Source organism: Arachis ipaensis, chromosome B2, assembly GCF_059453495.1.
Source record: "Arachis ipaensis isolate K30076 ecotype BB chromosome B2, ASM5945349v1, whole genome shotgun sequence".
In the NCBI taxonomy this organism is placed as follows: Eukaryota; Viridiplantae; Streptophyta; class Magnoliopsida; order Fabales; family Fabaceae; genus Arachis; species Arachis ipaensis.
Genome location: NC_142437.1, coordinates 26,784,563 through 26,810,836, shown reverse-complemented (window position 1 = coordinate 26,810,836; position 26,274 = coordinate 26,784,563). Strand labels below are relative to the sequence as shown.

Here is a 26,274-nt window from a genome sequence, read left to right as displayed (position 1 = left end):
TTCCTGACATGTTGGCAAAACAGAAATAGTTTAGTGTTTGCTGTGGCGCCAAAATGATATAAAACGACGTCGTTTCACGCTGAAAACCTCCCTTCCTCAACTTCTCCCCGAAGAAACAAACACCTTCTATGTCAAAATTCAAAAGAAAGAAAGAAAAGAACCACAACACACTATTGACTCCTCTCCACTCCGGAAGCTGAAACGTAGTGTCCCAAACGTTAGAATCATAAACCGACAATGGCTACGGATAAGTCGGTGATGGCAGTCATAAGGGCGGCGAGGCCTTCCTTTCTAAACGACCACGACAAAGCAGCGTTTGTCGTTCACGCCACCTTCCTCTCTTCCGGCTACCTCCTCCCTGCCACCGGCTCCCAAGCCGTCTCCGACGACGCCCTCTCACCTCCCTCCACTGGTAACACTTTCACTAATTTTCCATTTTGTTCTCTCTTTTTTCTTTAACGAAATCATTTAATTTCGATATATTTTATGTGAAATATCCAAATATCATTAATGATCACTCTTCTTTAGTGAAAATAATTGACAATTCTGTTTTCTATTTTCACTTCTTTCTTTGCAAGAAACAGAAAACATAGAAAGTAAAAAGGTAAACCAAACGTGCCCTAAGTTTGTAGCACTAGCTATGTAGAACAATTTTCATCTAATCAGTGTAAGAGAGTTTTATAGGATTATCTAATTGTTTATGACTTTAAAAATAGTGACGAGGTGAGTCATGTATTGTTGATAATGTGAAAATATATAATTAGATGTATACTTAAGATTTTTTTATGCTGGCGATGCATGCAATTCAAATCCTCAGATATTTTAGGAACATTTTATCCATCAAGATTGAATATGTGTATTTAGCCGTTCAACATGTACTTTAAAAGATTATTTGTTCTTGAGTTGATGATTTATTGAAAACCATCAAATACTGATATGTGATTGATTGAGTGAATTACAGAGATTCATTATTTAGATTATAAAGAAAAGTTGAGCTTTCTAAGGTGGTAGCTGTTAATAAACCATGATAACCACAAATAATGGCAATTCATGCCGGAAAACTGCACTATCCTTGGGCTTCCATACTAGACAAAGGATTAGGTTATGCAATCTAATCTGAGGATCAAGTCAATTAAGATGAAGTTAGAAGATACCTTGTGGTGTCAAGAGAAGATGTAGCAAATTGATATATGCAGCCTGAAGTTTATAATTAGCATTTACTGATCATTTTTAATATGTGGTTTGTGATTGTGTGTAGAGGAGGTGTCTGTAGAGAACGGGAACCAACTAGACCAAGAATATGCCTTTGTTTATGTCAATCCAGAAAAGGTTTCAAATAAAGTGCTGGTAAAGTGCCTCGTCATAAATGAGAAGTTACTCATTGATGCTCTTGAAAGAAGGGTCTTCTGACCCTGCACAGCTTGAAATTTGGTAAGCCTCCTTTTTTCCCCTTCAAGCAATAAGTTCTTCAAGATTTTGCTTTCATTTGATGCATTGCAAAATTAAAATTTTTGTAACTGACCAACCTAGTTTTCTTTGTTCGTGTTGAATTGGGTTGTGTTGGAGTTTGAAGCTTCTATTTGTTGATGACTTATTTTATTACTCTTTTTAATTAAATAGAATTTCCATTCTTGATAGAGGAAGATCAAAAACTAAAATATAATGGCTATGGTGGGGAAAAAATCATACATGATTTTTAATGAAAACTGAAGTACTGAATTGTAATTTGAAAACCATTTGAAATTAGAGTTTGTACTTTGTATTGTCAACTTTTACCCTTTTCCCTCATTCCTTTCTGTGTCACATCAAATATTAAGATAGAATAGTTAAAGAAATAAAAAAATCACCAGAAATATTTTGTATATTCATTCTATGCTGCAAATTTCAAGCTTGTGTGTATTGAGTTTTGTTGCTCAAAGGTTATCTGCTTTTCTTTCTGGGTGAAGATTTTCCTGTGTCGGATATGTTGTGAAAATTAAAATTTTCTATAGTTAATCATACTTCTTATGAATTTACAGTTATGTCATGATCTGGTGTGTAACACCCAAACTACCAAAGCTCACGCTTCCGGCTGCGCGACTCTGATAGCTTGGACATTACGACGATACTTATATTATTTAATACTAAAATATGAGATTGTTTAAAACTTTAAACCGCAATACCGCTCCCAAAAATACTTTCGTTCGATATCGTACATCCATAAATACCATACAACTTACAACAACTCATAAAAGAGTACATCCATATATACATAATTATATATAAATAACTTTACAAGCATTAACCAATACAATTCCTATCCCTCTTATAGAATATATCAAGATAATAGCGAGGGTTCAATAAACCATAACTAAAACAATACAGAGCATTTCAACAACAACTAAATAAACCCTTCGTGACTTCAGCGTCCATATCCTGAAAGGGAAAAAATGTAGGGGGGTGAGAACATCATCCTCGAAAGGGTTCTCAGTAGAGGGTTTTTGGGAATTACTGTAATAGGATACATGAAGATAACCGCACCAGTGATCAATAACCGTCTCATGCCTCTTTTCAAAAATGACGGTTTACAATAAGAGTAAAGTCGGAAATCTTTTCTAAAAGAGGAACCGTTTAATTCTCAAAAACTCAAAAGCCTTTCAAAAGGGTTTATCTATACTGAACCAAAATAGCCTTTCATATTTTACACCAAACCAGAAACACAAAACCGAAATCAACCATCAGTTCATCTCATTTCAACCACGGCCCTAGGCCTAAACAATCCAACAACAACCAATCACCACAGTCCAACAGAGTCCTAATAGCAAACACAAATAGGAAGATGCAAGCACAAACAAACAGTTATTGCAAGTAGAACAGTTAGCAATTAATCACATAGGCAAACCAAGTATAATATGCACACCCAAACAATGTCACATAAATGCATATGATGCATGCATGTCCCTAGTGGCTGATGATATCATCTGTCGGTTATATAGCCAACCCGACACGTCCTGGTAGCTAACCATGGACAGAAACACCCATCGCGGAGCAAGTAGGTTTGAGCTACAACCCCATTGCTACTACCCGCTCAACCCAGAGCCAGTGGAATAACCACTACTGCGGCTACTACCCAGGCGGGTATTTAAAAGCTCAACCTGGAGCAAGTGGAATCACCACTACTACCGCTACTACCCAGGCATCACAGTCTCTGACCTGGAGCAAGTGGGACGAACCACAACCCTTGCTACTACCCAGGTATCTCAAGCATATATTCATTCAGTCCCAGCCATGGATCAACATCCATCTCAGCCATCCGGCTTAAATTCATAATTCATAGTCAGCCATACGGCCCATAACTCATTCGGCAATCAGCCATAAATCAATATCATACACAGCCATTCCGGCTCACGGTTCAATCCAGAACCAGCCAATATTCATAATCATACACAACCATTCCGGCCCATAACAAAACAGCACTTCCACCATTCAACATCATCAAATTCATAAAACCGGCATTTAAGCCCCAAATCACTTTTCTCAAGCCATTTCACTTTGAAATCAAATTTCAACTCTTTTCCGCCTTGGCTTTAAAGATCTCATTTCTCAAATCATCTTAGGCTCATAAGCCAAATTTACTCAAAGTGAGTTCCCTGTTTAAAACAAAGTCACTCTCGGCATTCTCTTTCCAAAACTTCCAAAACCATGGCAAGTTAAGGATTTATTTCAAAGTATTCAAAACCACCCGTCCAACAATGGGATTTTATAATAAAAGCTTCTCGGCAGAGTCCCAAGTCTTTAGGGAAGGTCAACCTATATCAATTCCTTAAAATTCATTGAAACTCAAATCATGGATTCTCGGTTTAAGTAAATAAAACTGAATTTATTATGAAACCGACCATACAAAATCACAAGTTCCAACCCGGTCCAAAAATCAACTCATTTGAAAAGAAATCGGTTCATTTGAATCAAACCACTTTCAGGTTTCTTTTTGGAACCCATTTTTCTAACTCTTCCAAAATGCCTCAAACTTAATTGCTCAATCAAAAGTCTAGATTCCTTTGAAATCACTAAAAGCTCCTTTTTATATTGAAATCAATATTAGAGCACCATTCTTTCCTTCAGTGATTCAAACGGTAAAAATAGTTCATTTCTAAATAAGTCAAACTCAAGGCATAAAGTTCACTAAATAAATTAAGCTTGAAAATATAAATATTCTCTTAATAAATCAAATAATACAACTTCTCAAATCCAATCCTTTTTAAATAACTTTTCAAACAAGACTAGGATTTTGTAGAAATTTCGGCAGCACCTCCCCTAAAATTTGGACTTTTGCCACCCAGTTCGGGTCCCAACTAAACCGTTTCTCATTCCTTTTCAACAGCTCAAAACCAGAAATCAATTCAAAGCAAGCTAAATCCAACAGTCGCCTCAGTGGCATATCTCAAGAAAACCATTTCAAAATCAACTCAATATCAACCGATTTAACTCATTTCCAAAGCTTTAAAGAAATGGTTCAGTAACAAATCATTTGTCCAAGATCAAGTCAATTAAAGTAAACCAGGCTGAATTCAAAAGTGCATTCGACTTTTCACATCATCAAATAATTGACTCAAATCAAATCAATCCTCAATGAATTAAACTCAGATTTCAAATCTTTAAAGAATCACTTCAAAACATAATATTTCACAAAGCCGCACAACAATTCAACCAAACCAACATCCATAATCACTCGAGTCAATCAAATAACACATAAGGCAGATACAATCACCAAATATACAATATCTCACAACAGTATCCATATGTAATAATTCCAATACTTAAAACATAGTTTTTGGAAAGCGCCCCTACCTCAAAACGCAAATTTCATAATCCAAACGTTTCACAGAGTCCTTTCCGCCTCAACTCAAAATCACCAACAGCTTGAATCACAGCTTTGCTCAATTTCACAGCAGAAGAAACAACCTTTACTCGCAACATGTGGCCCCGTTAACTTAATCCTAAAGACATAAATATTGCGAAAACCTTAAAACACATCACGGGATACGAACGGACAAGGTTTCGAGGCAGAGGTACTTACGGTAACTAAAGAATACTAACTGAACCCAAGGACAGAAGCTTCAGCAGTGGTTCCGATAACCACAGAACCGCCCTTGGCAGCCGGAATCGCCGTGACTCAGCCTGCTCCATTAGCAGTTCCCACCACCTATTCTCAGCATCGGTGGTGACTCAACAGCACAGGGCAAGCTAACAGAGATTACAGCAACAGATAAAACAGTCCCAAAACAAATACTAGTTGCAACAGAAATCTCCACACAAAGCCAGCAACTATCTCTAGAAATGGCAGCGGCGATGTTACCTACTATAACCATTAATTAAGCACCAACAGTTTCAACGACAGCCTCAAAGTAAGATTGAATTGGCAGAATTAGGAAGCAGAAACAAGGGAGTGCTTACCCCCAACATAGCAGTGGTCCTAGTGGTGGTTTCCTGGGTAGCAGAGGGTTTCGGTAGCTCACCTTTAGCACTGGCAGAGGAACATGTGGCAGCAGTGAAAGGCAGTGGCGGAGCCGGCTTCTCCTCCCTCGCGCTCTGTTTCTCCCGCACTGCCCTCTCCTTCTCACCGGCGACAGTGACGGGAGCAACCCCCAGCAGCGGAGGCAGCAAGGCTGGCTCGACTGCAGCAGAGCACGACACGCCTCCCTTTCCTGGTCTCTCGCTCCTCCTCTGGCCGTAATTCACGGCAGCGACAGCAGCGCTGTTGGAAGACGCGAAAGCAGTGGCGGCGACAAGGCTAGCCACAAGCTTCTCTCCTTCGTGCGCCTCTCTGTTCTGGGTTCCTTCCTCCGCGACGGCAATGGCGGGCAAGGATGGCAGCGACGCGTGGCTCAACGGCTAGGCACGGTAGCAGCACCAGCTCCCTTAAACCCTCCTCTGCGCGAACAGTGGCGACACAGGGAGCTTCGGCGGCAATGCGATGGCATGGAGGCTTGGCGACACTGACCCTGGCGGCATGGCCTATTGTGGCAGTGCGACGCGGTGAGCTTCCCTTCCTCCTCAGCCGCAACTCAGCCTCTCTCTCTCTTTTTGCTTTTGTTTCTTTCTTTCTTTCAATCAGTTTGCAGCTGCTGCTGCTGCATTAGGTACCCTGGGGTGTACCGGGTCAGGGGAACCGGGTAGGGTTTTTAGGGTTATGGTTATGTGTGTTGAGTTTTAGGATTAGGGCAAAATTGGGTTCAAGGATAATTTTGTAATTTCAAATAAAAGTAGGGGTAATATAGTAATTGAAACCCAAATTAAATCCAACACTAATTGTATATAGAAAAATACTATTTGCTCATTAATTTTACAAATCATTTTCAATAGAAAACCCAGAACTAAAAATTAGAAATAATATAATTAATTTCTCTATTTTTCCAAAATAGCAGTACTAATATTTAAAATATTACTGATCTAATCCAAACCATGTAAAACCCCTATTATTTCATAACTGACAAATTTATAATCTAAATATAGAAAATAATCCAATAATTATAAAATTGGATAATAATCATAACCCATCTCAAATTCGATAAATCAAAACTTGCCTTAATTTTCTTTAATAGAGAAATTTCTGAAATTAAGGTTACAGAAACACTGAATTTGAAATTAGTTAATGATAGCCCTCTTTCAAAGGTATTGGGTCTTACATTCTACCCAGCTTATAAAAATTTTCGCCCTCGAAAATTGATACAAAACGAAAGAAATTTCATAACAGTTCACCCTTGAACACATTTAAGGAAGAAGCAAAAATATATCTCAACGTATAAACATATATACGGTTTTCAAATACTTGGATGGTCGTATGCATAAAGATACAAAGGTAGGAGTGTGATTGCAAAGCAAACATCCCAAGATAGGTTCAATGCACAAGGTCATATGATCCCAAGGTTTTACAAAAACTTGAGGTGACAAAGTAGGATGCATATCAAGATAGGTGTTCACAACGCAAAGTGGTGGTTAATGTGGTAAAAGGCTGCAAAGCATGTTGGTATTTAAACAGTGGCATAACGTTCAATGACAATTCTTGTTCCCACCTCAGAACTTCAATTTTCCAACTCCACCAATCATTTTACAACCTCTTAGCCAATCATAAGCCTAACAACTGCAAATCCATTCGCAAGGAACAAACCACTCTTAACTCATAACATGGTACACCTACCGCTTCAACTTCTGTATACACATATCACGTCTTAAAGAACTAACGCATCACGTTACTACGTCTACAAGTCGCACGTGATATCAAAACAATTCTCGAGTCTACTCAGAGGATACAAGATTTAGAAAGGAGAATCAGATGCCAAGGATAATACTCATAGATTTGAGAGAATTTATCCAATTCCCAGATAAACAAAGACGCTCAAGCAATGAAGTTTGCTAGAAATAAATCAATTGACAACTTCAAAGATAACCCTTGGATCCAAGAAATTCAATAGGACCAATAAGAAGAAGAATCAGTGCATTAGTTTGAAACAAGTCCAAGCTGAGTCGAAGAATTATGAGGTTTACAGAAGAAAATATCTCAAACCCAAGACAAAGCTCACAGAACTCAAGAGCACGATTACAAATACTTTCGGATACATTGTTCATGAAAGAGTCGAAAACTTGCGGAAAAATCACTTTGCAGTCTAGAAGAAAAGTTGAGCAACAAACATTCTTCAAAAGAGTAGCAAAAGCATAAATATGGCTTTACTTCAATACAATTTCATGTTGAAGTAGATCATGTAGAGTTTTAAAAACAAAATGCACACAAGTTTGGCTAAGAGCTAAAATATTTCCTCAAATATTTTAGAAAGATAATTAGATGCACAACTTAACCAAAAGCAGTTCATAAAAACTCGGAAGTAATCAAATGCTTGTTCAAAATTCTCAAAATTTCATATTTAAACAAGCGTGTATAACATTTATAGCAAGTATGAAAGAGGGAGTTAAACTCTCTTTAGAAAAGAAATTCTGAGGTAGAAATTTGCTTACAATTTGGTAAAGGAAATAAGTGGTGCGTTACAAACGAACCGGTTTCCACTAAACAAGGAAACTTTCCAAAACTTCATTTAAAATAGTGCATCCCAACTTTAAATTAACTTCGTCAAAATTGAACCATGGTTTCAATCTAAATCAAGCAACAGAAAATAAATTCCATTTAAAACTTCTTACAAGAGAATTCAAAACTTCTTTAAAAGTTCAAAACAAGACTCCAAAAGTATACTTGAAATCACCATTTCAAAAGGATATTCAAGGATATTAGGATGTACTTGAAAAGGAGTCAAGCCATACAAGAAAGAATCTTAAATCAAAGTAGTTCAAACAAGATCCAATAGGCATGATGCATCAAACAAGCTTTCAATTGATTCAAAAGAATACGAAAGTCATAGGAAAATACAACCCAATCATTAGTAATTTCCCAAGGATAAATCTTTGACTAAAAACTCTTGTAAAGATAATGAGAGATTAAACGATGCACTGTTTTGAAACGAATCAAACTGACTCATATAAGAATGAGGTTCACCAGAGAAGAAAAACCAAGATCAATGGTAATGTTCACAAGATGTAAAAGATTAGTTGAAAAGAAAGCCAAGCACGACACCTATGGAGATGGAAGGCTTAAGAGAAACTTTAGTCCGTTCATAAGGAGAAAGCTATGAGTCCAACATTTTCAAATGAACAGCAATGGCATAAACCATATAGCATGCTAAATCAAACTCAATTCAAAAAAAGTTAAGTAACGCTTATCAAACGAAACTCAACCGGAATAAAAGTCAAAAATCCTTTCTTTTCAAAATTTTGAAAAAAATATCCAAATACATAATCAAATGAAGATGTGCATTGGAACTATAGTAAAATCACTAGAAAGTCAATTGTAATTTAAAGTAAATGCAGTTCCATAAACCAGTAAAAATATGGACGGGGCCTTAGAATTAAATAGTTATTAAACTGTATAAGGAATTTTCAAAGTTCCACATATATATAAGTGTATATATAATCAACAGCAAATTTTTATAAAAATCTCAAAATTGGCTGTAATCACTGTCAAATAAGAGAAAACTGAATCAACAATTTCTCTAATAATGGACTCGGAATCCGGAGTTAAAATGCACAGTACAGTAGGACAAGTTCAAAGTCATGTCAAAGGATACATGAATCAAGAAGAACTCAAACAGAGAAAGATAGATACAACAAGGAGTTCAACCAAGCATATGCACTTAAGATCAAACAAGAATGCATATGAATAGAGGAATAGAGTTGAAAAGTCAAACTATTTTTCAAAGGATTAGCAAACAAGAACTTCAAGTTAGGACATGAAAGAACAGGTCGACTCGAACAAAATCCAAAACACACAATTCAAGTTAGGACATGAAAGAACAGGTCGACTCGAACAAAATCCAAAACACACAACTGAATAGCCTCGAGAAATAGTTTCCAACATTCCCAAAACCCACGATTCGCTTTACTCAAAACTAGTACGTCATCTATGATAACACATCAGTGCTTTCATATACATAATTCAATAGTATTAAGCCGGCCAAACTTAATACCAAGAATTATGCAATGCAAGACTAACGGCGTTAATCAATAGATCGTCATGTGCATAAAGCTCTAATTCTTGTCATTCGACAAGACCTATTCCATGACAAACGCTCAGAGTATGCAATTGAAGCATAGTCGGTCCATTCCTCAGGCTCTACAGGAAAGACTGCTCTGATACCATAATGTAACACCCTAACTACCAAAGCTCACACTTCCGGCTGCGCGACTCTGATAGCTCGGACATTACGACGACACTTATATTATTTAATACTAAAATATGAGCCTCTTTAAAACTTTAAACCACAATACCACTCCCAAAAATACTTTCGTTCGAAAACGTACATCCATAAATACCATACAACTTACAACAACTCATAAAGAGTACATCCATATATATACATAATTATATATAAATAACTTTACAAGCATTAACCAATACAATTCCTATCCCTCTTACAAAATATATCAAGATAATAGCGAGGGTTCAATAAACCATAACTAAAACAATACAGAGCATTTCAACAACAACTAAATAAACCCTTCGTGTCTTCAGCGTCCATATCCTGAAAGGGGAAAAATGTAGGGAGGGTGAGAACATCATCCTCGAAAGGGTTCTCAGTAGAGGGTTTTTGGGAATTACTGTAATAGGATACATGAAGATAACCGCACCAGTGATTAATAACCGTCTCATGCCTCTTTTCAAAAACGACGGTTTACAATAAGAGTAAAGTCGGAAATCTTTTCTAAAAGAGGAACCATTCAATTCTCAAAAACTCAAAAGCCTTTCAAAAGGGTTTATCTATACTGAACCAAAATAGCCTTTCATATTTTATACCAAACCAGAAACACAAAATCGAAATCAACCATCAGTTCATCTTATTTCAACCACGACCCTAGGCCCAAACAATCCAACAACAACCAATCACCACAGTCCAACAGAGTCCTAGTAGCAAACACAAATAGGAAGATGCAAGCACAAACAAACAGTTATTGCAAGTAGAACAGTTATCAATTAATCACATAGGCAAACCAAGTATAATATGCACACCCAAACAATTTCACATAAATGCATATGATGCATGCCTGTCCCTAGTGGCTGATGATATCATCTGTCGATTATATAGCCAATCCGACACGTCCTGGTAGCTAACCATGGACAGAAACACCCATCGCGGAACAAGTAGATTTGAGCTACAACCCCATTGCTACTACCCGCTCAACCCAGAGCCAGTGGAATAACCACTACTGCGGCTACTACCCAGGCGGGTGTTTAAAAGCTCAACCTGGAGCGAGTGGAATCACCACTACTACCGCTACTACCCAGGCGTCACAGTCTCTGACCTGGAGCAAGTGGGACGAACCACAACCCTTGTTACTACCCAGGTATCTCAAGCATATATTCATTCAGTCCCAGCCATGGATCAACATCCATCTCAGCCATCCGGCTTAAATTCATAATTCATAGTCAGCCATACGGTCCATAACTCATTCGGCAATCAGCCATAAATCAATATCATACACAGCCATTCTGGCTCACGGTTCAATCCAGAACCAGCCAATATTCATAATCAAACACAGCCATTCCGGCCCATAACAAAACAGCACTTCCACCATTCAACATCATCAAATTCATAAAACCGGCATTTAAGCCCCAAATCACTTTTCTCAAGCCATTTCAATTTGAAATCAAATTTCAACTCTTTTCAGCCTTGGCTTTAAAGATCTCATTTCTCAAATCATCTTAGGCTCATAAGCCAAATTTACTCAAAGTGAGTTCCCTGTTTAAAACAAAGCCACTCTCGGCATTCTCTTTCAAAAACTTCCAAAACCATGGCAAGTTAAGGATTTATTTCAAAGTATTCAAAACCACCCATCCAACAATGGGATTTTATAATAAAAGCTTCTCGGCAGAGTCCCAAGTCTTTAGGGAAGGTCAACCTATATCAATTCCTTAAAATTCATTAAAACTCAAATCATGGATTCTCGGTTTAAGTAAATAAAACTGAATTTATTATGAAACTGACCATACAAAATCACAAGTTCCAACCCGGTCCAAATACCAACTCATTTGAAAAGGAACCGGTTCATTTGAATCAAACCACTTTCAGGTTTCTTTTTGGAACCCATTTTTCTAACTCTTCCAAAATGCCTCAAACTTAATTGCTCAATCAAAAGTCTAGATTCCTTTGAAATCACTAAAAGCTCCTTTTTATATTGAAATCAATATTAGAGCACCATTCTTTCCTTCAGTGATTCAAATGGTAAAAATAGTTCATTTCTAAATAAGTCAAACTCAAGGCATAAAGTTCACTAAATAAATTAAGCTTGAAAATATAAATATTCTCTTAATAAATCAAATAATACAACTTCTCAAATCCAATCCTTTTTAAATAACTTTTCAAACAAGACTAGGATTTTGTAGAAATTTCGGCAGCACCTCCCCTAAAACTTGGACTTTTGCCACCCAGTTCGGGTCCCAACTAAACCGTTTCTCATTCCTTTTCAACAGCTCAAAACCAGAAATCAATTCAAAGCAAGCTAAATCCAACAGTCGCCTCAGTGGCATATCTCAAGAAAACCATTTCAAAATCAACTCAATATCAATTAATTTAACTCATTTCCAAAGCTTTAAAGAAACGGTTCAGTAACAAATCATTTGTCCAAGATCAAGTCAATTAAAGTAAACCAGGCTGAATTCAAAAGTGCATTCGACTTTTCACATCATCAAATAATTGACCCAAATCAAATCAATCTTCAACGGATTAAACTCAGATTTCAAATCTTTAAAGAATCACTTCAAAACATAACATTTCACAAAGCCGCACAACAATTCAACCAAACCAACATCCATAATCACTCGAGTCAATCAAATAACACATAAGGCAGATACAATCACCAAATACACAATATCTCACAACAGTATCCATATGTAATAATTCCAATACTTAAAACATAGTTTTTGGAAAGCGCCCCTACCTCAAAACGCAAATTCCATAATCCAAACGTTTCACAGAGTCCTTTCCGCCTCAACTCAAAATCACCAACAGCTTGAATCACAGCTTTGCTCAATTTCACAGCAGAAGAAACAACCTTTACTCGCAATATGTGGCCCCGTTAACTTAATCCTAAAGACATAAATATTGCGAAAACCTTAAAACACATCACGGGATATGAACGGGCAAGGTTTCGAGGCAGAGGTACTTACGGTAACTAAAGAATACTAATTGAACCAAAGGACAGAAGCTTCAGCAGTGGTTCCGATAACCACAGAACCGCCCTTGGCAGCCAGAATCGCCGCGACTCAGCCTGCTCCGTTAGCAGTTCCCACTACCTATTCTCAGCATCGGTGGTGACTCAACAGCACAGGGCAAGCTAACAGAGATTCCAGCAACAGATAAAACAGTCCCAAAACAAATACTAGTTGCAACAGAAATCTCCACACAAAGCCAGCAACTATCTCCAGAAATGGCAGCGGCGATGTCACCTACTATAACCATTAATTAAGCACCAACAGTTTCAATGACAGCCTCAAAGTAAGATTGAATTGGCAGAATTAGGAAGCAGAAACAGGGGAGAGCTTACCCCCAACATAGCAATGGTCCTAGTGGTGGTTTCCTGGGTAGCAGAGGGTTTTGGTAGCTCACCTTTAGCAGTGGCAGAGGAACATGTGGCAGCAGTGAAAGGCAGTGACGGAGCCGGCTTCTCCTCCCTCGCACTTTGTTTCTCCCGCACTGCCCTCTCCTTCTCACTGGCAACAGTGACGGGAGAAACCCCCAGCAGAGCACGACACGCCTCTCTTTCCTAGTCTCTCGCTCGTCCTCTGGCCGCAATTCACGGCAGTGACAGCAGCGCTGTTGGAAGACGCGGAAGCAGTAGCGGCGACAAGGCTAGCTGCAAGCTTCTCTCCTTCGTGCGCCTCTCTGTTCTGGGTTCCTTCCTCCGCGACGGCAATGGCGGCGCAAGGATGGCAGCGACGCGTGGCTCAACGGCTGGGCACGGTAGCAGCACCAGCTCCCTTAAACCCTCCTCTGCGCGAACAGTGGTGACACAGGGAGCTTCGGCGGTGATGCGACGGCAAGGAGGCTTGGCGACGGTGACCTTGGCGGCATGGCCTGTTGTGGCGGTGCGACGCGGTGAGCTTCCCCCCTCCTCAGCCGCAACTCAGCCTCTCTCTCTTTTTGCTTTTGTTTCTTTCTTTCTTTCAATCAGTTTGCAGCAGCTGCTGCTGCATTAGGTACCCTGGGGTGTACCGGGTCAGGGGAACCGGGTCAGGGGAACCGGGTAGGGTTTTTAGTGTTATGGTTATGTGTGTTGAGTTTTAGGATTAGGGCAAAATTGGGTTCAAGGATAATTTTGTAATTTCAAATAAAAGTAGGGGTAATATAGTAATTGAAACCCAAATTAAATCCAACACTAATTGTATATAGAAAAATATTATTTGCTCATTAATTTTACAAATCATTTTCAATAGAAAACCCAGAACTAAAAATTAGAAATAATATAATTAATTTCTCTATTTTTCCAAAATAGCAGTACTAATATTTAAAATATTACTGATCTAATCCAAACCATGTAAAACCCCTATTATTTCATAACTGACAAATTTATAATCTAAATATAGAAAATAATCCAATAATTATAAAATTGGATAATAATCATAACCCATCTCAAATTCGATAAATCAAAACTTGCCTTAATTTTCTTTAATAGAGAAATTTCTGAAATTAAGGTTACAGAAACACTGAATTTGAAATTAGTTAATGATAGCCCTCTTTCAAAGGTCTTGGGTCTTACATTCTACCCACCTTATAAAAATTTTTGCCCTCGAAAATTGATACAAAACGAAAGAAATTTCATAACAGTTCACCCTTGAACACATTTAAGGAAGAAGCAAAAATATATCTCAACGTATAAACATATATACGGTTTTCAAATACTTGGATGGTCGTATGCATAAAGATACAAAGGTAGGAGTGTGATTGCAAAGCAAATATCCCAAGATAGGCTCAATGCACAAGGTCATATGATCCCAAGGTTTTACAAAAACTTGAGGTGACAAAGTAGGATGCATATCAAGATAGGTGTTCACAACGCAAAGTGGTGGTTAATGTGGTAAAAGGCTGCAAAGCATGTTGGTATTTAAACAGTGGCATAACGTTCAATGACAATTCTTGTTCCCACCTCAGAACTTCAATTTTCCAACTCCACCAATCATTTTACAACCTCTTAGCCAATCATAAGCCTAACAACCGCAAATCCGTTCGCAAGGAATAAACCACTCTTAACTCATAACATGGTACACCTATCGCTTCAACTTCTGTATACACATATCACGTCTTAAAGAACTAACGCATCGTGTTACTACGTCTACAAGTCGCACGTGATATCAAAACAATTCTCGAGTCTACTCAGAGGATACAAGATTTAGAAAGGAGAATCAGATGCCAAGGATAGTACTCATAGATTTGAGAGAATTTATCCAATTCCCAGATAAACAAAGACGCTCAAGCAATGAAGTTTGCTAGAAATAAATCAATTGACAATTTCAAAGATAACCATTGGATCCAAGAAATTCAATAGGACCAATAAGAAGAAGAATCAGTGCATTAGTTTGAAACAAGTCCAAGCTGAGTCGAAGAACTATGAGGTTTACAGAAGAAAATATCTCAAACCCAAGACAAAGCTCACAGAACTCAAGAGCACGATTACAAATACTTTCGGATACATTATTCATGAAAGAGTCGAAAACTTATGGAAAAACCACTTTGCAGTCTAGAAGAAAAGTTGAGCAACAAACATTCTTCAAAAGAGTAGCAAAAGCATAAATGTGGCTTTACTTCAATACAATTTCATGTTGAAGTAGATCATGTAGAGATTTAAAAACAAAATACACACAAGTTTGGCTAAGAGCTAAAATATTTCCTCAAATATTTTAGAAAGATAATTAGATGCAAAACTTAACCAAAAGCAGTTCATAAAAACTCGGAAGTAATCAAATGCTTGTTCAAAATTCTCAAAATTTCATATTCAAACAAGCGTGTATAACATTTATAGCAAGTACGAAAGAGGGAGTTAAACTCTCTTTAGAAAAGAAATTCTGAGGTAGAAATTTGCTTACAATTTGGTAAAGGAAATAAGTGGTGCGTTACAAACGAACCGGTTTCCACTAAACACGGAAACTTTCCAAAACTTCATTTAAAATAGTGCATCCCAACTTTAAATTAACTTCATCAAAATTGAACCATGGTTTCAATCTAAATCAAGCAACAGAAAATAAATTTCGTTTAAAACTTCTTACAAGAGAATTCAAAACTTCTTTAAAAGTTTAAAACAAGACTCCAAAAGTATACTTGAAATCACCATTTCAAAAGGATATTCAAGGATATTAGGATGTACTTGAAAAGGAGTCAAGCCATACAAGAAAGAATCTTAAATCAAAGTAGTTCAAACAAGATCCACTAGGCATGAGGCATCAAACAAGCTTTCAATTGATTCAAAAGAATACGAAAGTCATAGGAAAATACAACCCAATCATTAGTAATTTTCCAAGGATAAATCTTTGACTAAAAACTCATGTAAAGATAATGAGAGATTAAACGATGCACTGTTTTGAAACGAATCAAACTGACTCATATAAGAATGAGGTTCACCAGAGAAGAAAAACCAAGATCAATGGTAATGTTCACAAGATGTAAAAGATTAGTTGAAAACAAAGCCAAGCACGACACCTATGGAGATGGAAGGCTTAAGAGAAACTTTAGTCCGTTCATAAGGAGAAAGCTATGAGTCCAACATTTTCAAATGAATAGCAATGGCATAAACCATATAGCATGCTAAATCAAACTCAATTCAAAATAAGTTAAGTAACGCTTATCAAATGAAACTCAACCGGAATAAAAGTCAAAAATCCTTTCTTTTCAAAATTTTGAAAAAAATATCCAAATACATAATCAAATGAAGATGTGCATTAGAACTATAGTAAAATCACTAGAAAGTCAATTGTAATTTAAAGTAAATGCAGTTCCATAAACCAGTAAAAATATGGACGGGGCCTTAGAATTAAATAGTTATTAAACTGTATAAGGAATTTTCAAAGTTCCACATATATATAAGTGTATATATAATCAACAGCAAATTTTTATAAAAATCTCAAAATTGGCTGTAATCACTGTCAAATAAGAGAAAACTGAATCAACAATTTCTCTAATAATGGACTCGGAATTCGGAGTTAAAATGCACAGTGCAGTAGGACAAGTTCAAAGTCATGTCAAAGGATACATGAATCAAGAAGAACTCAAACAGAGAAAGATAGATACAACAAGGAGTTCAACCAAGCATATGCACTTAAGATCAAACAAGAATGCATATGAATAGAGGAATAGAGTTAAAAAGTCAAACTATTTTTCAAAGGATTAGCAAAAAAGAACTTCAAGTTAGGACATGAAAGAACAGGTCGACTCGAACAAAATCCAAAACACACAACTGAATAGCCTCGAGAAATAGTTTCCAACGTTCCCAAAACCCACGATTCGCTTTACTCAAAACTAGTACGTCATCTATGATAACCCATCAATGCTTTCATATACATAATTCAATAGTATTAAGCCGGCCAAACTTAATACCAAGAATTATGCAATGCAAGACTAACGGCGTTAATCAATAGATCGTCATGTGCATAAAGCTCTAATTCTTGTCATTCGACAAGATCTATTCCATGACAAACGCTCAGAGTATGCAATTGAAGTATAGTCGGTCCATTCCTCAGGCTCTACAGGAAGGACTGCTCTGATACCATAATGTAACACCCTAACTACCAAAGCTCACGCTTCCGGCTGCGCGACTCTGATAGCTCGGACATTTCGACGACACTTATATTATTTAATAATAAAATATGAGCCTGTTTAAAACTTTAAACCATAATACCGATCCCAAAAATACTTTCGTTCGATAATGTACATCCATAAATACCATACAACTTACAACAATTCATAAAGAGTACATCCATATATATACATAATTATATATAAATAACTTTACAAGCATTAACCAATACAATTCCTATCCCTCTTACAGAATATATCAAGATAATAGCGAGGGTTCAATAAACCATAACTAAAACAATACAGAGCATTTCAACAACAACTAAATAAACCCTTCGTGACTTCAGCGTCCATATCCTGAAAGGGAAAAAATGTAGGGAGGGTGAGAACATCATCCTCGAAAGGGTTCTCAGTAGAGGGTTTTTGGGAATTACTGTAATAGGATACATGAAGATAACCGCACCAGTGATTAATAACCGTCTCATGCCTCTTTTCAAAAACGACGGTTTACAATAAGAGTAAAGTCGGAAATCTTTTCTAAAAGAGGAACCGTTCAATTCTCAAAAACTCAAAAGCCTTTCAAAAGGGTTTATCTATACTGAACCAAAATAGCCTTTCATATTTTATACCAAACCAGAAACACAAAACCGAAATCAACCATCAGTTCATCTTATTTCAACCACGGCCCTAGGCCCAAACAATCCAACAACAACCAATCACCACAGTCTAACAGAGTCCCAGTAGCAAACACAAATAGGAAGATGCAAGCACAAACAAACATTTATTGCAAGTAGAACAGTTAGCAATTAATCATATAGGTAAACCAAGTATAATATGCACACCCAAACAATGTCACATAAATGCATATGATGCATGCCTGTCCCTAGTGGCTGATGATATCATCTGTCGGTTATATAGCTAATCCGACACGTCCTGGTAGCTAACCATGGACAGAAACACCCATCGCGGAACAAGTAGGTTTGAGCTACAACCCCATTGCTACTACCCGCTCAACCCAGAGCCAGTGGAATAACCACTACTGCGGCTACTACCCAGGAGGGTGTTTAAAAGCTCAACCTGGAGCGAGTGAAATCACCACTACTACCGCTACTACCCAGGCGTCACAGTCTCTGACCTGGAGCAAGTGGGACGAACCACAACCCTTGCTACTACCCAGGTATCTCAAGCATATATTCATTCAGTCCCAGCCATGGATCAACATCCATCTCAGCCATCCGGCTTAAATTCATAATTCATAGTCAGCCATACGGCCCATAACTCATTCGGCAATCAGCCATAAATCAATATCATACACAGCCATTCCGGCTCACGGTTCAATCCAGAACCAGCCAATATTCATAATCAAACACAGCCATTCTGGCCCATAACAAAACAGCACTTCCACCATTCAACATCATCAAATTCAAAAAACCGGCATTTAAGCCCCAAATCACTTTTCTCAAGCCATTTCAATTTGAAATCAAATTTCAACTCTTTTCAGCCTTGGCTTTAAAGATCTCATTTCTCAAATCATCTTAGGCTCATAAGCCAAATTTACTCAAAGTGAGTTCCCTGTTTAAAACAAAGCCACTCTCGGCATTCTCTTTCTAAAACTTCCAAAACCATGGCAAGTTAAGGATTTATTTCAAAGTATTCAAAACCACCCATCCAACAATGAGATTTTATAATAAAAGCTTCTCGGCAGAGTCCCAAGTCTTTAGGAAAGGTCAACCTATATCAATTCCTTAAAATTCATTGAAACTCAAATCATGGATTCTCGGTTTAAGTAAATAAAACTGAATTTATTATGAACCTGACCATACAAAATCACAAGTTCCAACCCGGTCCAAAAACCAACTCATTTGAAAAGGAACCGGTTCATTTGAATCAAACCACTTTCAGGTTTCTTTTTGGAACCCATTTTTCTAACTCTTCCAAAATGCCTCAAACTTAATTGCTCAATCAAAAGTCTAGATTCCTTTGAAATCACTAAAAGCTCCTTTTTATATTGAAATCAATATTAGAGCACCATTCTTTCCTTCAGTGATTCAAATGGTAAAAATAGTTCATTTCTAAATAAGTCAAACTCAAGGCATAAAGTTCACTAAATAAATTAAGCTTGAAAATATAAATATTCTCTTAATAAATCAAATAATACAACTTCTCAAATCCAATCCTTTTTAAATAACCTTTCAAACAAGACTAGGATTTTGTAGAAATTTCGACAGCACCTCCCCTAAAACTTGGACTTTTGCCACCCAGTTCGGGTCCCAACTAAACCGTTTCTCATTCCTTTTCAACAGCTCAAAACCAGAAATCAATTCAAAGCAAGCTAAATCCAACAGTCGCCTCAGTGGCATATCTCAAGAAAACCATTTCAAAATCAACTCAATATCAACCGATTTAACTCATTTCCAAAGCTTTAAAGAAACGGTTCAGTAACAAATCATTTGTCCAAGATCAAGTCAATTAAAGTAAACCAGGCTGAATTCAAAAGTGCATTCGACTTTTCACATCATCAAATAATTGACTCAAATCAAATCAATCCTCAACGGATTAAACTCAGATTTCAAATTTTTAAAGAATCACTTCAAAACATAACATTTCACAAAGCCGCACAACAATTCAACCAAACCAACATCCATAATCACTCGAGTCAATCAAATAACACATAAGGCAGATACAATCACCAAATACACAATATCTCACAACAGTATCCATATGTAATAATTCCAATACTTAAAACATAGTTTTTGGAAAGCGCCCCTACCTCAAAACGCAAATTCCATAATCCAAACGTTTCACAGAGTCCTTTCCGCCTCAACTCAAAATCACCAACAGCTTGAATCACAGCTTTGCTCAATTTCACAGCAGAAGAAACAACCTTTACTCGCAACATGTGGCCCCGTTAACTTAATCCTAAAGACATAAATATTGCGAAAACCTTAAAACACATCACGGGATATGAACGGGCAAGGTTTCGAGGCAGAGGTACTTACGGTAACTAAAGAATACTAACTGAACCAAAGGACAGAAGCTTCAGCAGTGGTTCCGATAACCAGAGAACCGCCCTTGGCAGCCGGAATCGCCGCGACTCAGCCTGCTTCGTTAGCAGTTCCCACCACCTATTCTCAGCATCAGTGGTGACTCAACAGCACTGGGCAAGCTAACAGAGACTCCAGCAACAGATAAAACAGTCCCAAAACAAATACTAGTTGCAACAGAAATCTCCACACAAAGCCAGCAACTATCTCCATAAATGGCAGCGGCGATGTCACCTACTATAACCATTAATTAAGCACCAACAGTTTCAACGACAGCCTCAAAGTAAGATTGAATTGGCAGAATTAGGAAGCAGAAACAGGGGAGAGCTTACCCCCAACATAGCAGTGGTCCTAGTGGTGGTTTTCTGGGCAGCAGAGGGTTTCGGTAGCTCACCTTTAGCAGTGGCAGAGGAACATGTGGCAGCAGTGAAAGGCAGTGGCGGAGCCGGCTTCTCCTCCCTCGCACTCTGTTTCTCCCGCACTGCCCTCTCCTTCTCACCGGCGACAGTGACGGGAGCAACCCCTAGCAGCGGAGGCAGCAAGGCTGGCTCGACTGCAGCAGAGCACGACACGCCTCCCTTTCCTGGTCTCTCGCTCCTCCTCTGGCTGCAATTTACGGCAGCGACAGCAGCGCTGTTGGAAGACGCGGAAGCAGTGGCGGCGACAAGGCTAGCCGCAAGCTTCTCTCCTTCGTGTGCCTCTCTGTTCTGGGTTCCTTCCTCCGCGACGGCAATGGCGGCGCAAGGATGGCAGCGACGCGTGGCTCAACGGCTGGGCACGGTAGCAGCACCAGCTCCCTTAAACCCTCCTCTGCGCGAACAGTGGCGACACAGGGAGCTTCGGCGGCGATGCGACGGCGAGGAGGCTTCGCGACGGTGACCCTGGTGGCATGGTCTGTTGTGGCGGTGCGACGCGGTGAGCTTCCCCCCTTCCTCAGCCGCAACTCAGCCTCTCTCTCTTTTTGCTTTTGTTTCTTTCTTTCTTTCAATCAGTTTGCAGCTGCTGCTGCTGCATTAGGTACCCTGGGGTGTACCGGATCAGGGGAACCGGGTAGGGTTTTTAGGGTTATGGTTATGTGTGTTGAGTTTTAGGATTAGGGCAAAATCTGGTTCAAGGATAATTTTGTAATTTCAAATAAAAGTAGGGGTAATATAGTAATTGAAACCCAAATTAAATCCAACACTAATTGTATATAGAAAAATACTATTTGCTCATTAATTTTACAAATCATTTTCAATAGAAAACCCAGAACTAAAAATTAGAAATAATATAATTAATTTCTCTATTTTTCCAAAATAGCAGTACTAATATTTAAAATATTACTGATCTAATCCAAACCATGTAAAACCCCTATTATTTCATAACTGACAAATTTATAATCTAAATATAGAAAATAATCCAATAATTATAAAATTGGATAATAATCATAACCCATCTCAAATTCGATAAATCAAAACTTGCCTTAATTTTCTTTAATAGAGAAATTTCTGAAATTAAGGTTACAGAAACACTGAATTTGAAATTAGTTAATGATAACCCTCTTTCAAAGGTCTTGGGTCTTACATGATGCTTTAATTTTTCTACATACAGTGTTACGGATTATACTATAGCAAATGAAAGCAGCAATTATTCTGAGCAATTCAAGAATTTGGAGCAGCTGGTGAAAAGACTAAATCAGGATATCTTAGCCAAGTTAGATGTCTCCTCCAATTCCAGTTCAGCAAGTAATCCTCCACGGTATGTATGGTTTCATGTCCTATTCACCTCTTTTTTTTTTCTTTTCCTTTTGTAAAATCTTCCTTCTTCCTTTTCAACTTGAGGTTGTGAACATGTCAACTTAGCTGTCCTTGTCCTTTTGTGTGCACAAAATGAACCATGTAGGATAACCAAATGAATTGAACTTCATTTTCCTTGTTCTGCAATCAAGCACAGGTGCAAAATATTGCATTGAGCACTTACACGCACAATTTCGATCTAGGATATGAAACTTGTATAAATAAAAGTCTGTACTCATATCGAAAATAAACTTTTGGTTGTACTTTCATACTTTGTATTAAACGATTGTTTGCATATGATGATTTTGAACGTATGATTTGTTTCATCAGATATCCTCTTTACTAAATTTTATCATTGTACTTTACAGATCTGGATCAAGAGAAGTAAGGCGAGAGATACATGAGCCTCCTGTTGGATTTGGTGGACATGGTGGTGCTCCAATTCATCCCTCTGTGGACAGAATGAAGAGAGTGAGTACTGTAGAGATGGTTTTTTAAAATTGGGAATTAGAGTTTTTAACTTGAATTAAGTGACCAAATTGAATCAGAACAGTTTACTCTATCACATCAACTAGCCGTTTCTTTGCCAACATGTTACGAAAAAGACCAACTCAGCTTTCCGGTTGCGCCAGATGGACGAAATGTGCCGAAAAGACGAGTCTGAGTTCCAAAGTGCAACTTCAAGAATGAATATGGATAACTTTTAAATTCAAGAACTACTATAAGACTCGAGTGCAACTTCAACGACTACTTTAAGGTTTATCTCTCAATTTCGAACTTTGTCACCGGACTAAATCGGACTTTATACACCCTTAGCACTTTTGTATAAATTTTGAAATATCTACCTTTTGTAATAATTTGTATAAAATAAGTACAAAATTAAAACATACTCATTTTGAAAATGTTATAATAAAAATAATTTTGGGATGCATTTTATTTATTTATGTAATTTGTGCATAGATTATCCACCACGTCAATCTAACACAGACGCATACGAAAAATAAAAAGTAAAAAACTAAGAAAGAATACTTACCACGTCGAGAAAGATGCCACGTCAGTAATCCGCAAAAATCACTCGCATACTCATACCGTCGATCCAAATTAATCAACGGTCAAAACCATTAAAAACCACAAGACGAGGATCGCAATCTCAAGCCGTCCATTTTCCCATAATCAACGACCCAGATACCACACTTCCCACCTATATAGCAGACCCAAAACACACAGTTCGCAATGTAAAAGTGACTAAAGTTCTGTGCTAACGACATCAAACTCAAAATCAAATCTCAACAGAAAAAGCTTCTCCGCGCATCTCTTTCTCTTTAGTGTTTGAAAATGTCAGGTCGTGGAAAGGGAGGAAAGGGATTGGGAAAGGGAGGAGCGAAGAGGCACAGAAAGGTACTTCGTGATAACATTCAGGGAATCACGAAACCAGCCATTCGCCGTTTGGCTCGCAGGGGAGGCGTCAAGAGAATCAGTGGCCTCATCTATGAGGAGACACGTGGCGTCCTCAAGATCTTCTTGGAGAACGTCATTCGCGATGCCGTTACCTACACCGAGCACGCTCGCCGCAAAACCGTTACTGCCATGGATGTTGTTTATGCCCTCAAGAGGCAGGGAAGGACTCTCTACGGTTTCGGTGGTTGATTCATTCTAGGGTTTAGTATTTGCTCCTGCTTGTAAATGTTTCATGGATTATTGAGCTCGTTGAAGTGTAGTTTGGATCTTGAGGAAATGGAAATAAATACTTTCTTGTTTTGGAATCTTATGTGCTTATTCTATAAACTGTTAAGCTGAATAAGTAACGTATATAACTTTTAGGAAGAGTTTTAAGTATACCGGAAACACAGCTTGTGTTATTATCCACATTGAAGATGGATGTTTTGTTGCTGCCAGCGCAAATTTTGTAAGTACCTCAAATGCGAAAATGTGTTTATTAAATGAAATGGAGCCTATTTAAAAATGCAACTTAAACTCGTGCTTGCTTCCCCCTTGTATATGAAATTGGAGCTCCTTTTGGATTTCTTGGATCATGCTTATAAACCATCCTTCTCCGAAGGAAATGGATGCGCTAATATTTTAACCATTCATCTTCAAAAATCAGTTAGATGTGTCCTCTTTACCTCTTTTGTCCAGTTTGATGCTGATTAAAAGAGGCATTTGCTTTTCAGTTTTTTCAATATTTCGATGTAATTTTTTCTGTTGTCCTTGGGCTTTTAGTCCTGTAGTTAATAAAAAAATTATCTTTAGGTTTTTATCAGACTTTAAACGAATAAGAATTACAAGGTTTGTAATCTTAATCCCATTTCTTAAGTAAAAAATGTTATATTTTTTATTGTTTTACTTAAATTTTATTCTATGAAAAAACATGGGTATCTTAATCCTTCAATTGTAGCGGTAATAAAAATTAAAGAGACGAAATTAACAGATAAAAAGAAAAAGAAAAATTGTAGGGTGCCAAAGGCAAAAATTAAAGAAACTGAGAATTAAAAAAATGATGAAAAAGGATGAAAAAGGAAAGGCAAATGTAAAGAAAAAGAAGGTATAAAAGCAAATAAATTTTATTAAAAAAGAAATTAAAAAAGTAAATTATAAATATTTGAGTTTATGATTTACTTAAGATTTTTTAATTTTATTTGGTGATGCCAATGGCTTAAGAGTTATTTGGATTTTTAAAAATTTTTCAAAAGAAATTGAACTTCCTACAATGTTAACATAAGACTCTATTTATAGAATTTTTATGTCAATTGACTGTTACACTTTTGCACGACACTTTTAGCATCTTCGAATTATACTCGCAACCATTTTCGCACTTTTTGCTGGCTGTAGGAGTGGTAATGAGTAGAGTAGAATAGGATTTGGATCCAATTTAATTTTATCCGCGGGTTGAGAATATTCTAATTTTAATCCTATTCGTGAATTGAGAATATCCCAACCCTAACCTTATCTGTTTTTAATCTGCGGGTGTCTGACCCTACCCACTGGTTACAAAGAAGATGCAACATATAATTTGGTGATAATTTAAAATAGAACTTACTTTTATGTAAAAAAATATTAAATTATTAATTAATGATACTCTCTTAATGGCTAAGGATCTTTTGCATTTAGTGAGAGGTCTTTAGTTCAACATCTACTTGAAACATATTTTTATATAAGTATATAATATATAGTTATATAGGGTGCGGATTGGTCGTATAGGATTGAGACTCAACCCTTACCCTATCCGACCCGCACGAGAACTCTACCCGTACTTTATCCTAGGGGTGAGCACGGCCCGGTCCGGCCCGAGACCCAACCCGGGCCCGATGAAATTTGGGCCATTAAGACCCGGACCCGAAGAGACCCGGGGTTGACCCGGGAAAAAAAAATGAAACCTTGGAACTAAATGAAGCCGGGACCGGGCCAAGGCTCGGGTCACCCGGACCCGGCCCGGCGGCCCGATAACTTAATATGCGCTATAGTGCAATACTGCATTAGTGGCTTAGTGCTATGCTATACAATTTGTCAAATTGAATCAGGGGAAAAGGGGGCTAGGGCATTAACGCATTCACTTCAGATCTGAGAAATTCAACCTCACTGGCTCACTCCCTCATTCATTCAACCTCAGCCCACTCCCCACTCCCCACTCCGCAGTTCGGCAGTCTCCACTCCGCCACTTCCCACGGTCGACGCTGACCCAGTGACCCCTGACCTCATCTTCTCTCCCCACGGCCCACTCTCAATCTCCCAGCAAGCAGCCACGGACGACGCACTCCCAGCAGCAGCAAGCACGCATCACGCAGTCGCCCGCTACTCCGTCCTCGTCTTCCCAGGAAGCACGCACAAGGAAGTCTCACCCCACTACCCCAGTCTTGAGTCTCTGGTGAAGCCGTTCCTTCTACTGACGATGGTGCTGCCCTGCTTCTCGTCACGTGTCGCATCTGTGCTAGGCCGGGCTCGGTCGTCTTCTTCCCTGCTTCTCTGCTAGTCCTTCTCCTTCTGCTCCGCTCTCTTCTCCGGTCTTCTTCTCAGGTAAACAATTAATTTTGTTATTTAATTAATATTGTGATTGGGGATTAGGGATTTTGATAATTTGATTATAAAAATTTGTGAATT

The 26,274-nt window shown here is 38.0% G+C and overlaps 1 protein-coding gene and 1 pseudogene across 1 annotated transcript; both read left to right on the top strand.

Annotated features, from left to right (window-relative positions):
- Positions 1–237: 237 nt before the first annotated feature.
- On the top strand, positions 238–22,296 carry LOC107627059 (putative proteasome inhibitor; annotated as a pseudogene).
- A 1,108-nt stretch (positions 22,297–23,404) lies between these two features.
- On the top strand, positions 23,405–23,942 carry LOC107625146 (histone H4). Its single transcript, XM_016327724.3, has one exon. The coding sequence runs from the start codon at positions 23,515–23,517 to the stop codon at positions 23,824–23,826; it is 312 nt and encodes a 103-aa protein (XP_016183210.1). The 5' UTR covers positions 23,405–23,514; the 3' UTR covers positions 23,827–23,942.
- Positions 23,943–26,274: the final 2,332 nt, after the last annotated feature.

Coding starts and splice junctions, on each gene's coding strand:
- LOC107625146 (XM_016327724.3), top strand. CDS start 23,515: ATGTCAGGTCGTGGAAAGGGAGGAAAGGGATTGGGAAAGGGAGGAGCG.